Consider the following 16802-nt stretch of genomic DNA (forward strand, 5'->3'; position numbering starts at 1 on the left):
TCCCTTGTTTTTTCTTTTTGTGTAAACCCTGTCCTGTTGCAGACATTGGCAAACTCTTAAAAACTAAAATTCCAGAGAGTAAATATTGTAGACTTTGAAGGCCATGTGGTCTCTGCTAAAAATACTCAACTCTGCATTTATAGTAGAAGAACAGCCAGAGATAATACGTAAACACATGAGCATGGCTATATTTCAATAAAACTTTACTTACAGATGCTGGATTTTGAATAGAAGTCATATAATTTTCATATGCCATGAAATATTGCTCTTTTGATTTTTTTCCCCAACCACTAAAAAATGTAAAAACCACTCCTAGCTCCCAGACCATACAAAACATGTAGTGGGGTGAATTTTGCCCACACACCATTGTTTGCCAACCTCTGCCCTATTGGTCTCCTGAATTTTCTGTATTTATTTTCTCACAACCTGTGCACATCATACCCTTGATATGTTGAATATTAAATATATGTCTATGTTTGAGTATTGTTTTCCTTTTCTCTTGCCATCATAACAAATTTAGCAGCTTCAAACAGTGCAAATATATTATCGCCCGGTTCTGTAGCTCAGAAACCTGGGTTGGCGGGGTCTGTTTCCCTAGTCAAGGTTCACAAGGCTGAAATCAAGGTGTTGGCTGGCTGTACTCCCGTTGGAAGGCTTTGCAAAGATTTGGCTTCCAGGCTCACTTTGGTAGACAGAATCTGATTCCTTATGGTTGTAGGAATGAGGCTTCTGAATCCTTGTTTGCTGTTAGCTAAGAGCCAGCCTTAGCTCCAAGAATCCTTTCTCTCTGGTCCTTGCCTATTGATGGCTATATCTCAGAGCCTTCTTAGTGTGTCAGATCTTTCTCACATTTGGAATTTGACTTCCCGTTCTGTAGCATTGAAGCATCGCAGATCTGACTTCCTCCTCCTCTTCCTGATTTTAAGGTCTCCGTGATTACTTTGGGTCCACCTAGATCATCTAGGACAGCCTCTCTATTTTAAGGTCAGCTTATTAGTAACTTTAATTCCATTAGCAAAGTGCAATCAGCAGTACCAAGCATTTGGTGGAATAATGAAGGGACAGGAACTTTGAAGAGACATCTTTTAGAATTCAGAATAGCACGATTACCACCTCTATTTCCAACATAAGTAATGATACATGTCTGTGGAGCACTTGAGATGTATCCAGAAATAATTTAACCCATTCAAGCATTTTGTTTTGGTACATTAGATCTTAGATTTGATATATTCCATAAGTATTTGGATGTAGTTTGTAGCTAATCCAGTAGCCCTTGCTTCTCAACAGATGACCCAGCCACTTGGGAGCAAATCTGAGATATACATGCTATAGGCTTTCCTTTCAGTGAATAATTTGCTCCAAGGGTAACATTTTCACTTTTTTTCCCCCACTTGTGGAACTGTGTTTCATATATAATTTAATTTTTTGTCTTTTATATTTAGAAGTAGCATTTCAGAGTAATTGCTGGTGGGGAACATATTGACATATTTTTCTGGGGTGGTTTTTTGAAATTTAGGATCCAGTTACTAATTTCTAAGTCCACTTAGTTGCTGAATCACATGTATATGATTCTTAGGGCTAGAAATCTCTAGTTGATTCTCAGCTGCTTTTCTTCAGCCACCACATCTGACTTGTCACCAATCTTGCTATTTCGCAGTGGCCCAAGAATCTATGTTTCTTTTCACCCCTTGCCCCCATGCCTGATATACATCTTCATCATCTCCTATTCTATCTATTGCAATAACTTCCTAATTGGCCTGCCTCTGGTTTCTCCTTTGTCCATATAATGCTCCAGAGATTATATCATCCAGCCTGAGCTTTAGAAAAACTGAGAGTTCATTCTAGCTCCTTAACATGACATTCAAAGATTTCCATTTTATGACCCAATCCTACCTTTCAACCTCTTTTCCATTACAGTCCTCTGTAGACAGTGGTAGTTGAACACCACTGTACCAACACTTCTATAAGCCATGTTCAGAGAATGAGAAATAGGCCTGTGCAACTGGGATAAAGGGTTTGTGTAGTCATTGCAAGCAGGGTGTTTAAAAATGGGCATGGTTGTTCAAAGATCCTTCTTTTCCACCTTCAACATTCAGTTGATTATGAAATCCAGGCAAGCCCTTCTAATTTCTATATTTTTAATTTATCTCTACTTCCTGTATTTTTAATTTATCTCTTCATTTCCCCAGCATGGGTCTTGTCATCTCTCTTCTGGACTATTGCCATGGCCAAACCTGTCTCTTTGTTCCATTTGCTCTTTACTCGAAGCCGGTCGTCATATTACATCAAGGTATCATTCTAAAACAGAGTCTAATTTTGGCCCTTTTGTAATTCAAAACCTTCATTCTTTCCCCATTGTTTCCACTGAAGAGTAGTTGCCCACTAATGCAGTGGTTAAGAACTTGAGCCCTAGACCAGACTGGTTGGGATGGGATCCTGGCTCTATCACTTACCAGCTCTGTGATATGAGACATGTCATTCTCTTGCTCTAAGTGTCAATTTCCTCATCTATCAAATGAGCATAATAATGTTTACACAGGGTTGTTATGTGGATAAAAATATGTGAAGTATGAAGAGCAATTAGCAAGTGACTGGTATATAGTATATATTCAAGTAATAGGTAACCATTATAATCATCATAAAATACTGGAGACATTGAGATAGACTCTATAAATGACTGGCTATTTTTTACTCAACTAGGGATTTTTGAGAGTTAATTATTTGGCTAAATAACTGAATTTCAGTGCTCTCCCCTTTTCCCTTGAGCAGACAGCTAAGGATCGTAACTGGTGAGTGGTTTTTTGAAGAAAAGGCAAAGCGTTTCAAGCAAGTCAATGTTCTGGGCACTGATGTAGTCCGACAGTCCATCTTAAGAAGAAGTCCAGGTAATTAAAGCAATGATTTGGTTTCAAAACTGTCTTACTCTTCATTTTGGTGGGCTCCATAATTTCCCTATATATGTTGCAAATGAACATAGTTGAATTTCCTGAATCCCTTAGGTCATTTCAAAACTCAGTAGAATGCAATCTAAGTCAGCAGTTCATTCAAGGAAGAGGAAGTTAGTAGAAAATAAAATCCACAGTGATTTTCCATATATCTGACACACTAAGATTTTCAAAGGAGGCATTTATCTTCATCACAGATAGTTCTTTCCCTGAATGCATTTCCAGTATTTTACTAGACATTTAAGAAAGTAACATAAAACAGATGAATTAAATGATTCACATTGTGAAAGCAATCCTTGATTTTTCAACACGAATGTATTTCAATAAAATTGCTTTTAAACGTTCCTTTTACTAACCCAGTGGTTTTCAACCAAGCGATGATACTGTGTCCCATGCCCTCCTCCCTCAAGCCAGGGGAGCATTTAGAAACGCAACAACCAGATTGCAATGCCTGAACAGCATTTAGTGGGCAGGAGCCGGAGTGCTAAATGGCCTGAATCGCTCAGGACCTTTTCACTCAATACTGTCACCCAAAGCAAGTAACACCCCCCCTTGAGCCTGCTATTTGGTGCATTCAAACGACAGTTTAATTGGTTAAATATCGAGGGAAACTTGTGTTTAGGAGCCTGTTTCTCACGTAGAGCGTAGTAAAGGCGGGGCAAGCATCTTCTGGCCTGTTCCTAGGGTGCCTCATCTTTCATATCCAGAGACAAATGCCCTTGTTTTTAAGTCCGGAAGGTGGAGCTGGGAGGCTTGGGACTGATTCCAGTGTCACTTTTGGGTGTGGCCCTAGCAAGGAAGGGCTTTCCCACATGGGTAAGATCAGGTCTGATGCCATAGGGGGACAGAATGGAGTAGAGTTAGAATGAAGCAGTTAGTTCTGGCTGCTTTCCCCACTCAAACCTCAGCACCTTTTGGAATGTAGACTCCCTCAAGTCATGAGGTATAGACACAGTGGCTCACCGTCACAGGGAATCTGGTTTATGCACTCAGAATTTGGGTATTATTAGAATCCCGTCTCTAGGGATTTTGAGTTCTCATGAACCCAGGCTCCTCCGCCCTAAAAATATCTGTAGAGGGATGATGTATCCTTCCTCCATCACCATCATCCCTAAAAAGCTTATCTCAGCAAACCTCCCACCGATGAGTCCTGATCTTCATCTTCCTTTAACTCCGGAACACTCAGCAGATTAGAAATAACTGTGTGACTAGGAGTCGGGATGGGAATGTCATTGCCAATTATTATAGACTTCTTTGTCCCGTGCTAACGTAGGAAAGTGAATGAAGAATAGAAAATTGCTCTCATTTCTGGCCATTTTGTATGGAACTTTGTCTTCTGATTGTTTTTAATGAGGAACTGAAGAAACACAAAGTCAAGAGCAACCCCGCTGGGACCCAGAAAAGACAGACACTTCACCTTCTGCTGGGCAAAAGGCCGGTCGTAACGGACCCAGAAGAAAAGGGTAAGACACACCTTTTCCAAGGGAATAGTTGACCTTTATTCCGGAAACCTCTGAAATGAAGACTCCATAGTTTTTCAAGTTGGATGTCACTTCAGTGACCCAGAGAAGGTCAACATAACTGACCAAGGCAACATTCTCCTGTCATTTCCCTCAGGAAATGCAGTTTTACTTACTTTTGGTCTTAAATAATTAAAGGTCCCCTTGGACCTGAACCTGTAAAAGTTTTTATTTCATTTGACATATCTGGTCTCACACTGAATGGCTCTCATTGCTTCAAGGTAGAAGCTTTCATGTCAGGGCCAGTCTTGTCTATAAAGATGTGACAACTGGCTTGGTTGTAGAATGTCACCACCCTCCCTCAACCTGAGTGCTGATATAGGGAATATCCAAATGAAAGATTTATTAATTGGGCTTAAAACTTAATGTCCCCTGTTTAAAATGTGAGCTTCCTTAAGGAAGAAATCACGCTTGGCTACCTCAGTAACTTAATTAAGAAAAGACTCGTCTCAAGTACAAAGAATCAGAATGTGAGGCGCAGAGGGAAGCAAGATTCAGGGAAGCACTAGGAACCTGGGGGCACTGGGGCTTCCTCAAGGGAGGAAAGAGGCCCCCAGAGTGCAGGCGGAAAGGACCAAAAGGCCAACTTCTGCTTCCCAGCTCTGCATTTTTCAGCTCTTGATTTCTCAGGCAACTGTTGGTCTGTTCTGTGGCTTAGGTAGTGAGGATTCTAATATCCACCAAGTCACTGCATGATTCTTTCTAGGTAGCATTGCTTTGTTCTCTCAGCAGGAAGCAGTGTGAGAGTGCTAGTACTTGAGCCTTTCTCTGGCTCTAGAGAAAGTCTGATTTGGTTTGGTTTTTGTTTTTGTTCTTAGAATCGTGAACTGTGAGTGGGAGTGAAGCCTAAATATTCTGTAACTCAGACACTCATGACTAACTGTGTCTTCATTAATTAGCAGAGATGAATGTGAGAGAGAGCCTGGAGTGACTGACCATGCATCCCACGTGTTGGTCCTTCCTCCCAGGTTGAATCCATTTGTCACCCTTCAGAGCTCCCACAAGGCCTTGTGCCTGTGTATCACTCATTACTTTGTAGTCTGACGCCACACCCCCGCTCCCCAGCCCCAGCACACACTTAACTATGAGCTCCCTTAGTGCTGGACTTGTGGCTTTGTTTTTTCTTTCTTTCTTTTCGTGCTACAGCCTCCGACATGGTGCCTGGCTCATCGAAAATAATCAGTGGCTTGATTGAGCAAGCCACTCAGAACCCACAAGTGCTTGTAGGAGCTGTAATTTGCAGACCCTAGCCCAGGCTTCACTGCGTAGGTCACAGAATGATGACCTTGGAGCCAGGAGACAAGAAGTAACCCACCAGCACAATGAATTGTATACACTCTGAATTAAAAACAGTCACAGCACTGGGCTGCAGCCTGCGGGAACTCAAAACTGAGAGATCTGATGGATCTGTCTTCAATGACTATAACAGCTAGTTGGGTAGAAAAGGTTCACGCCTGGAAAGTTAATGTGTATAGAAGAAGTTCGGGAAAGTGTAAGATGACAATATGAGCTACCCGAAAGCCTTTCTAAATGAAGATGAGGTGCTAATTCACTGTAAGAGAGATCATACGGCAATAAATAAGTAAATCTTACATAAGGGGCTCAGATAATCAGTGTTGGGAAGTCACAGAGGCCATTGGGAAAGACATCAAATTGTAAGTGTGACTAGATGGGGACCTTGAAAGATGGGCGGGGGTCCAGGATAGCAAAAGGTGGGAAAGAGTGATTCCACATGGAAGAAACAGCTTAAGTAGAAGAATGGGTGTGGGGTCATGTGCAAGGAGGTTCTGAGAGCAGCACAGATGGAAATTATATTAAGTGCTGTTCTCACCAAAAAATGTAATTTTCCAGTTAGATTGAAGCTTCTGACACTTTGACAAGACACTCTTGATAGATCTTTGAAACAGAGACGTCTTGGCAGCTTCTATTAAGATTGTCCCTGTACCTTTGGAATACATTTTTCCTCCTAGAAAACTAGAATATAAGGTAAATGAACTGCCTTCTCCCAATGCTGTCACAACAAGAATATAGCTTTGGTTCTTTACTAAAGCATATTTCAAAACCTCCATGTTTTGGGCACTCAGTAGCCTGGATCGTGACTCAGATCTCAGTTCCTGAAAAGCTATTTTTGTTCAAGTTCTAAATAATTTAGTAAAATGGCAACAGAGTCGGATTTCATCCTACATGAGACACTCCATTGTTCAAACTTCACTCCCACGGGGAGAAATGTCATGAAAGATAGAAAGATGGTTTCCACCACCTGGGTTTAGTCATTCATTCCGCAAGAATTGATTGGGTTCTCCTGTGTGCCAGGCATCACTCTCGGCTCAGGGGAGCTGGTAGGAAACCAGCAGGGCAGAGTTGTTGTTCTCATGGAGCTGTAGTCTAATCAGTGGCCACCTCAGTTTGTCCCAGAAGATCATTTTAGCTCCCCTCTCTAAGCAAGGGGAGTTCAGTCTCCCTATTCTTAGCATCCCTGAATACAGGCTCAACCCAGGCGATGTTTCTCCATTCTCAGGTGACAGTGGGGAGTTCCAAAGCTGATGGTCCTTTCCCTAGCGGGGATAGAGGCCTGGTCTACCGGCAAGTGGTATGGCCTTGGGAGAATATGATAATGGCCTCTACCCTCAGCCTTGACAGCATACTGCAGAGGCACTGGGAACTCCCCAGAACCTCTCAGCCCTAAGGCCGCTTTATTGAAGAATTATTTACTGTTGAGAATATTAGAAATGGTATTCCTTTTTTTTTTTTTAAGAATTCTTGAAAGGATATTTTAAAATGTCTTTTCTCTTATTTTACCTTTTAAGTATAGACCTATTTATATAATTTCAGATTTCTTCTGAGCAAGTTCAGATCAGCAACCAGAGGAGAAATCATAACTCCAAAAACGGAAAGTGGGCGGAGCTACAGCTTGGACTTAGACAGCCAAAACTTTCGGAGTTTAAAGTCAGTCCCTGGTTCGGACAGGTAAGGCACATACAGATTGGATAATGGTAGAGCTTGAGAAGAAGGTTGATGTATTTCCATTCAAACAGTGCTTCTAGGTACCTGTAAAATATTGATGGGTATTAAAGAGGGCACGCATTGAATGGAGCACTGGGTGTTATATGCAAACAGTGAATCATGGAACACTACATCAAAAACTAATGATGTGATGTATGGTGATTAACATAACATAATAAAATAAAAATTAAAAAAAATATTACCTCTTGGAGAACTCCCAACATAATATGAAAAGACAGGAGGGTATTTTTTCAATTGAAATGGAAAGCACTTACCCTTCTGGAATTAGAGCTATCAGAATCATCTGTGTAACCTGTAGGGATGAGACTTGATGTTTTGGGACTTAGGGCTGCGGTGTGAATGGAGGTGTACAGGGAAAATAAATTCTTCTCATTGATTTCTTGATCTTCTTTCTGCTTAAGGTCTGAAAAAGCTCGGAGCGTGTATCTCCTTGCAGCTTTTAAAAAAATTATTAATTTCATCACTTGAATTGCCCCAGAGAATTTCCATAAATTCCACTTCTTTCTAGTTCCACCTCGTCTAACTCGTCCACAATGGGGCCAAGTGAGAATTGCCTATGCACAGAGTTATCACCTTGTCAAGAAAAGCAAAAAGAAAGGGTAGCCAAGAGCATAGTCATTTCATATCAGGCTGGATTTTCTTTATCCTGTTGGGGCATAAGTCAAGGCTTATTTTTGCGATGAATGTATTATCAAAGGCCATGAGGAGAAAAAAGATCTACCCTCATGTTTCACTGGTTTGTCCAAATGTTGGCTCCCTTTTGTTTTCTTGGAGCTGCAGTAATTCTGCAAAGCCAAGGAGTGAAGCCTCCTCAGGTTATGCAAGCAGAATTGAATTCTCCTCTGTAATTTATTTTAGAATATGGAACACCAAATCCCCCTAGAGAGGACTCTTTTTTGACTATTCATTTTTCCCCATGGTGACTCTCCATACCTGCTGCTTTTTTCTCTATAGCGTTGCTGCAAAGTATTGCACTTTATGTAAAACCACACAGAAAAAAAATAAGGAAGTAGAAAATAAATCATTTATCACCCACTATCGAAAGATCGTCACTATATTCAGTATTTTTTCAAATTTTCAAGAATATAGGTATACTTCCTTTATGATAAAAAAAAAATTCAAGGGTGCCTGGGTGGCTCAGTTGGTTGGGCGACTGCCTTCGGCTCAGGTCATGATCCTGGAGTCCCGGGATCGAGTCCCGCATCGGGCTCCCTGTTCGGCAGGGAGTCTGCTTCTCCCTCTCACCCTCCCCCCTCTCATGTGCTCTCTCTCTCTCTCTCTCTCTCTCGCAAATAAATAAATAAATAAAATCTTAAAAAAAAAAAAATTCAAACCCTGGTTGCTTTTGTCCTTGAAATAGTTTCCTTTGACTGACCTTGGGGTAGCCACATGCCAAGTTCCACAGAATCTTTCTATAAAAGTCTCATTTTTGGTTTTGGTTGTTGTTGAACTCCTGACTCTCAGACAGTGTTCCAAATTATTTAGAGATGATAAGCAACTAGTTTAGTGTTGCTATCTTTGCCCAGCCTCTTGGGGACTCCATGGATGAGCCATGTTGGCAAAGACTTCAAGCTAGCTCTTCAGAGGGGCAATATATATAAAAAGAGGAAAGATAGAATTCTTGTAAAAAATTTTTTTAAAATCTCCTGACCCAACCAACAGGTTATTCCATTTTCAATTAATTAGTCTTCAGGTCACTCAACAGGAATAAGGGGCATGCTCTCTAGTATCACAGTGCTTTTGCTGTTCTTCCAGAATCCACCTGCCTGGGTTTATTTCTCGTGTGTTATCTACTGCTGGGTGTAAATAATCATTAAGTTATAAAGCCATATGGACCTGTTCCACCAAACACTGGTGTATTGACCCAGGATTTTCTTGTTCTTGTTGTAAACTGAAAGGAGGCAAAGTAGCCTTGATCTTTTAAATCGTAAGTACCTGAAATGGTTTCTAGATCAGAATATAGTAGTCAGAGATGCTTTGGCTTAAGCATGCCAAGAACAGTGTTTTCCCATTAAGAAAGAGGAGGAAAAAAAGCTGTTTGGGAGATCAGTAGAGCAAAATGTTCTTTTCCTAGAACGTGCATTTATCAAAGTGATGACTCATTAATGGACTGCCACAGTGAGATGAGTTACAGCATCCCAAAATTATTCCTTAGAAAGTTGGGCAGGAAGTAGCCCATCTTTTCTCAACTCTCATCACCAAAAGACATTAGCTCCTTTTTGTTTGCTTGAAGCTGTAGTAATTCCGCAAAGCCAGTAAAACTGGCAGGCTTTCTTTTCTCCTTAGGTTTTGCAAGCAAAACTGCATTCTCTCCCGTAACTCCTTTTCGAATATGGAACACCAATTTCCCTAAAGAGATTCTAAAACCCAGTCTCTTTTGTCTAGTACCTGAGCCAGCTTAGCAATGAATTCCCCTTTCTCCTCCACAATGCCTATTTCTTCATGGTTCATTGCTCTTTTTCTGGGGCAGCCGGCCTTGGGCATTCTTGTTTAAAACTCCTGTCATACCAGAGTGGAAATGATGTTTTACCAGATGCCTGGTTGACTTTCTTTTTAGGAGTTGGAAAGCAGGGGGCAAGTATGAATGGGTTAGGCAAGGCCCAGCAGCCTCCCAGAAGAACATGGCAAATGGCTCTTCCCTTGTTGCTAGGGACTTGACAGATGAGGCAGAGGAGATGTTTTGTTAAAGGAATATGCACATAAGCTATAGTTAATAACAAAATGCCCTCAGGGCAGTGATACCTAATCCCTTTTACATGGTGATGAGTTGTCAGTGTGGTCTGATTTGTGAGATATCTACCTGAAGTCCTGCTCACCCAGAAATAAACCCTCAGACAAGGATTCATTAAGTGACTGGTTTATTACTAAAATGATTCCAGGAGAAACCAGTACAGGAGGAATGGAAGCAGAATAAAGAAAGGAAAGAACCCAAGCAATGCGCTATCTCAGGTGAGGCCTGAATGTGAAAACTCAGCTTGATCCTGCAAGGAATTCTGGATTATAGAGAGTGTCTCTGAGTTTTTCCATTTTGAGGAGCTGGACCATTGCCCTCCTCTACCAATTAGTCATTGACTGTGGATTCCTTTGGATAGGGTTTCCAGATTTAGGGAATAAAGATACAGGATGGATGCCCAGGTAAATCTGAATTTGAAAAGTTGACATCCGGAGAGCCTGGGTGGCTCAGTCGGTTCAGCGTCTGCCTTCAGCTCAGGTCATGATCCCAGGGTCCTGGGATCGAGCCCCCGAGCCCTGCATCAGGCTCCCTGCTCGGCGGGGAGCCTGCTTCTCCCTCTCCTTCTGCCTGCTGCTCTGCCTGCTTGTGCGCACTCTCTCTCTCTGTCAAATAAATAAATAAAATCTTTAAAAAATAAGTAAGTAAATAAGTTGACCCCTGTGAAATATTATTTTCATTTATATACTGAATATTAGTATATTTTTATACTAAAAAGTATTCATTGTTTATCTGAAATTCAAATTTAACTGGGAGTTCTGTATTTTATTTGACAACTCTAACCATGAGTGTCAGGCGAGACCCACTCCAAAGCATATCTAGGCCCCTGTGCTAAAGGGCAAATCTTTGAAGGCCATAGGTGCAAGTCATTAGCGGGAAAGCACTCCGAAGCTGGACATGGGCATGCAGAGCTGGTACGAGTGATCTGACCGGATCTGGGGGGACATCAACAATGTTCCCTAAAAAAATAAAGGAAAAATGGAACTTTGAAGTTAAAATTCACTCTGTTCAGTAAAAAATGGATGAAGGATGATGCTGTTTCTTAGCAGCATTTCTGTCATCACATTGGAGAATATGGCAAGCATATCAGATTCACAAGAGTGTTTACTTAGACTGTGACCATATCAGTGGGAGTAACATGAGGTCTGGAGTTGCCATACATGTCTTCAGCTAGAAACTTCTATTTATACCTCACATCATCCCTTTTTACTCATCCTTTGCCCACCATACACACCTACCTTGATTTGGGTTCCCCCAGGACAGACCCTGAAATAAGGATTCAAGAGCAGGTGATTTATTTAGGATGTGGTCTTGGAAACCCAAGGGGCATGGGGAAGTGATCCAGGGAAGGAAAGGAAGCCAAAAAGAGGGTGTCATTAAGCCAGTTACCTCTGTGGGCAACCAGAGCTCAACCTCAGTGGACAACTGTCGGAAACCGTGTACAACACACCTCAGAATTATCCAGTCATGAGACTGGGAATCCGGGGTATGTATACACCAGCTCCCTGTTAATCACTGGTTGAGGACTAATTCTAGGGCACCAACTCTCTGGCACTTGGGACTTGTTCTGCACACAGGCACTCCATGCTGTGGTGATGCAAAAAAGTCTTCGGGCATAGGGTTGTGGGTGTTCCCAGTAAACAGGATTCTGCGGGTAGAGATGAGGGCTGAGGGGAAACAGGTGGGGGCGCTGCTCTCTGCTGCAGCATCCCTCCCAAACCACTCTCGTCCCTCCTCCAAAGGTGCAGTTTGTTAGACCACCAGTTGCTCCACCCCTGATTTCTGTTTACTTTATAGACGTGTGACTTTCCTTTTTATACTGACAGTAATGTTAGGAGTTAGAGAGACTTGGTAGTTCAGCCAGACTCCTGATGTTATACTTTGGTTGGATCACAGCTGGGTTCTTGACTTGCCTCATTCTTGTGGTCAAATGATTGTAAGCCCAAAGACACCTCCTTGCTATCTTATCTGTTTCTCCAGTCTTTTCCCAAAGATTCACTGCCCTAACATGTTCTGTTTCAATGAACTAAACTTAACACATTTCTCTCCTCCAGTATAATAATTCTTTTTCACTCAGGTGTCTTGTGTGATATGTACTTTCTCAGGGTCACTAAGATACAATAATGGCCTTTCTTCTTCACTGAAGAGTAGAGGTATATGACTTGCTCATCTATGAATTTTATTTATACAGATAAATTCAACATATGGTTCTATCCACATTATTGACTTAGTACTGTATTCCAAATGGTAATTAAATGTGGAAGTGTTTAGACCATGATACCATTCTACCCCTTCACGAACTTCTCAAACTTTGTCAGGGAAGATTGGGACAACCAAATAATTTCAAGACAATATTGTATCATGTTAAAAAGATGTTCTGTGGCTATGGAAAAACCAGAGAGAGGCGTTTATCCTTTCAGAGGATTCAGGGAAGCTTCATGGAGATGACCTCTAAGCAGTTTTAAGGGACAAGGAGGACTTGGCCAGGTGAACAAAGAATGAAACAGAGGAACAGAACACAAGGAACAAGCAGGGGGAGGAGCAGAGCGAGAGGGAGAAGGACAAGCAGACTCCCCACTGAGCATGGAGCCCGATGTGGCGCTCAATCCCAGGACCCTGGGATCATGATCTGAGCCGAAGGCAGACGCTTAACGAGCAGGGGGAGTGGGAGAGGGAGAAGCAGACCTCCTGCTGAGCGCGGAACCCCATGCGGGGCTCGATCCCAGGACCCTGGGATCATGACCTGAGCCGAAGGCAGACGCTTAACGACTGAGCCACCCAGGCACCCTATTTTTGTTTTTCTGACTGACTTATTTCACTGAGCATTATACCCTCTAGGTCCATCTCTGTTGTCACAAATGACAAGATCTCATTCTTTTTTATGGCTGAATAATATCCCATTGTGTACATACCACATCTTTTTTATCCATTCATCTATCAGTGGTCATTGGGGCTGCTTCCATGTCTTGGCTATTGTAAATAATGCTGCAGTACACATAAGGGTGCATATGTCTTTTTGAATTAGTGTTTTTATTTTCTTTGGGTAAATACCCAGTAGTGGAATTACTGAATCATATGGTAGTTCAGCTTTTAATTTTTTGAGGAGCCTCCATACTGTTTTCCACAGTGGCTGCACCTATTTACATTTCACCAATAGTGCACGAGGGTTCCCTTTTCTCCACATCCTCACCAACTCTTGCTATTTCTTGTCTTTTTGATTCTAGCAGTTCTGACAGATCTGAGGTGAGATCTCATTGTGGTTTTGATTTGCATTTCTTTGAGGATGAGTGATGGTGAGCATCTTTTCATGTGTCTGTTGACCATCTGTATGTCTTCTTTGTGAAGATGTCTATTCAGGTCCTCTGCCCAAAAAGTAGCTCTTTCTTAATTGACCTTTACACTTCTTGAATTTAGACTTGAGGAAGGCTTTATCCTCTTCCTATTTAAGTGGCAAAGATGTATGTATTTCATGTCATGTTTTATATAACATCTAAAAGATTTGGCATCCAAATATTTATGATATTCTGCTTCATTAGGCTAAATCTTTTTTAGTCTAACAAACTGAAACAACCAGCTGAGAGGAAAATATTTTTGAGAAGCTCACAGTAAATATCAGGGACAAATGTGAAATTATATGTCATTTTTGAGATAATGATTCCGGCAACAATTTCCAGTAGCTGACTTATAGTCATAAGAATTTTTTTCTTATTACAGGATAGCCTTTTGAATGTCATCACCACAATTAATCAACTTCTGCCAGAGCTTCTACATAAGTAGGACTTTTGGTTCCAGCAAAGCTGATCCATGATGCGGACTTTTTCAAAACCACCTGGGTCAAGGAGAACCTTTAGGACAGGCACAAGCAGTATATCTACCTGAGTCCCTTTGGATCATAACTTCTTGGCTCATTTCTGAGAGATTCATGTCTATCCTTTCTTTTTTTCAAGGAGATTTTACCTAAAATAGTAGGGAGAGAGATTTTTGTGGTAACATTGTTCTGAGAGAAGAGAACCTACTGTCATAGCACAGCATTACTGGGTAGGTCTCTAAAACCTTTCTACGTAGGACTTCTGAGATAAGCAAAATCACTTGGATGGTTTAACTGTTGACAAGTGTAGAAGTGTAGCCCCTGAGGGAGGAGGGCTCAGGAAATTTACCAAGGAGCTTATAATTTCAAATTATATCAATTTATTTAATCACAAAACTTTACATTCTCTTGTGATCAGAATTAAGACACAATCCTAGACCCCTCCTAAGCAATCTACAGTTAATTCAGAGTGCCATCTCTAGAAGAAGAAGCCAGAGACTGCTACCTAGGGGCGCCTGGGTGGCTCAGTCAGTTAAGTGTCTGCCTTTGGCTCAGTTCATGATCCCGGGGTCCTGGGATCGAGTCCCACATCGGGCTCCCTGCTCAGCAGGGAGTCTGCTTCTCCCTCTGACCCTCCCCCTTCTCATGCTTTCTCTTTCTCTCAAATAAAGAAATGAAACAAAGAATGCTACCCAGAGATTTTTAGTTCTTTTAATCAGATTCCAAGAAACTAACTCCCAGCTCTCTGATCCTTGGATTATTTTCTGCAAGATAGCGCCTTCTATCAATGTAGAACCTGCCTGGTTGTATCAATTTGATCCTAGTGAAATGCTGAGTAAGCATTATGAGCAACTGGAATGAGCACAAGCTTTGGGTAAGCAGGCAGGTCTCAGTTTTTATCGTGACTTTACTACATACTAACTGTGTGAGAGCGTGTTGTGTGTGGACACAGACACATGTGTGAATTTATGGAATAATTGCTGAACCTCTCCAAGACTCAGTTTTCTCATCTTTAAGACTATTGGTATTTTTTAACAGGGAATTTGGAGAATGGAGAGTGTCAAACGCCTAGAAAATACTCAGTAAATGTAGCTTCTGTTTGCACAATTATGGAGGGTGGTGGTAGCTAGTCGTATCAGGGCATATTTGATTTTATTTCAGTGGCTTCTCTGGCGCACAGTCTTGAAAAACTTATGAGCTGTAGTTGATAGCTGTGTGATCAATGCCAGTTCTTTCTCCTGCCAGATTTGTCTTCCAGTATGTCATGTGCACAGTCAGACATTCTTTAAAAAAAAAAAAACACCCTTTCTCTGTTCTTTTGCGTATCTTTTGATTGGCTCGACTGTAAGTTCTAATCACTATTAACTATCATTGTGAGGCTTTAAACAGTAAAATGTTTATTATCATAGATGCACTTATAACTTATTAAATAGTAAATAAAAGAGGGAAATTCACAAAGCCTTCTATTTTACCACTTAGTGTATTTTGTACTCACCAAGGATAAAGAATAAAATAGAAAAAACACTTCTTTTAAACTCTACTTTATCGACACTTACTTATGAAACTCCATGTAATGAGAAAATTGTGTTCACCTCAAGGACAGGAGCTATTTTTTTTATTAATCATTATTGAATGGGATTGAATCAGTGTTAGCAAACAAAGTGAGCCAAGCCCATTTACCAAATGTCATTATTTTTATGCCACATTTATTAAATGTGCACCATGAGTCAGGCACTGAAACAACACAGAGAAATACAACATAATTTCCACTCTTTGATTAAACATGTACTGAGTGCTTCCTTTGTACCAAGGCAATATGAAGGTAGTGGAGTTATCATGGTAAATATGAACTCTGTCCCCAGGGAGTTTAGGTTGAAAAGAAGCACCAAGGCCCACATATGTGGATCAGGTGGGGAGCCAAATAAGACATCCTGTAGTCAAGGACTACACAGTTTGGCAAAGACGGTAAGTCAATAAGAATTGAGCAGAGCAGAGGTTGACAAGGCTTGCAAATGTCAGGAAAGTCCTGATGGCGGAGGCTGGACTTCAGCTGGGCCCTGAAAGGTGGCGAAGATTTGGATAAACAGGGAGTGGCAAATAGAGCATATCAGGGGGAGAGAACGTGAGCAAAAGCCTTAGAGGTAGATGCAGAAGCAGGAACCACGAGTGTAGTGAGTTGAGAGGACAGCAAGGACCCTGTCCGGGCTGAGAGAATGCTGGTGAAGAGTGGGAAATAAAGGTGGAAAGGTAGGGCCAAGCTCAATTACAAAAACCCTGGAGTCAGACAGATGGGGTTGAACCTAGTGAGTCTTCGAGGAAGAAAGCGACATGGTAGCTGCTCACCTTGTTAAAGTCAGAATATTCTTTCTCTCATTTAGGGGAAGCAGTGGTTCATCAGATCTGAATGACCAGGAAGCTGGCCCCACAACCCTGAAGAGTAGCCGGAACAGCGGTGTGACCCCCGTCACTCAGAGGTCACCAGCCCCAAGCACATACAGTGTGACCTCAGTCAGCATTAGAGTAAGTACCCAAATGGGAAAGGACCCCCAGCTTCTGAGGCTTGACCTCACCATGAATCATGGCCTGGTTGGGTTTGAGTTCTCTGTATCTCGAAGCGTGCTGTTTATGCTATTTAGTTGTAGAAATGTCTTTATCAGGACTGAACCTCCTACATCCTTAGCTCCTGGTGGGAAGCCAGAAGTGTGAAGCAAAGGGAAGGAGCAGGTTCAAAGGTGGTGGTTATATGGTTTAAACAAAGCAGAAATCATGTTTAG

At 41.6% G+C, this 16802-nt stretch overlaps 1 protein-coding gene across 1 annotated transcript in view; it reads left to right on the top strand.

Moving 5' to 3' along the window:
- SYTL5 (synaptotagmin like 5) overlaps window positions 1-16802 on the top strand; it is a 105999-nt gene that overhangs the window by 41760 nt on the left and 47437 nt on the right. Inside the window, exons 3-6 of the mRNA XM_035002969.1 lie at window positions 2770-2885; window positions 4300-4408; window positions 7298-7432; window positions 16407-16548. Of these exons, the coding sequence (XP_034858860.1) occupies window positions 2770-2885; window positions 4300-4408; window positions 7298-7432; window positions 16407-16548 (502 nt within the window). The remainder of the gene's footprint in view (window positions 1-2769; window positions 2886-4299; window positions 4409-7297; window positions 7433-16406; window positions 16549-16802) is intronic.

The sequence above is a fragment of the Mirounga leonina genome, unplaced genomic scaffold, assembly GCF_011800145.1.
Source record: "Mirounga leonina isolate KUSES-001 unplaced genomic scaffold, KU_Mleo_1.0 Mir_101609, whole genome shotgun sequence".
NCBI lineage: Eukaryota > Metazoa > Chordata > Mammalia > Carnivora > Phocidae > Mirounga > Mirounga leonina.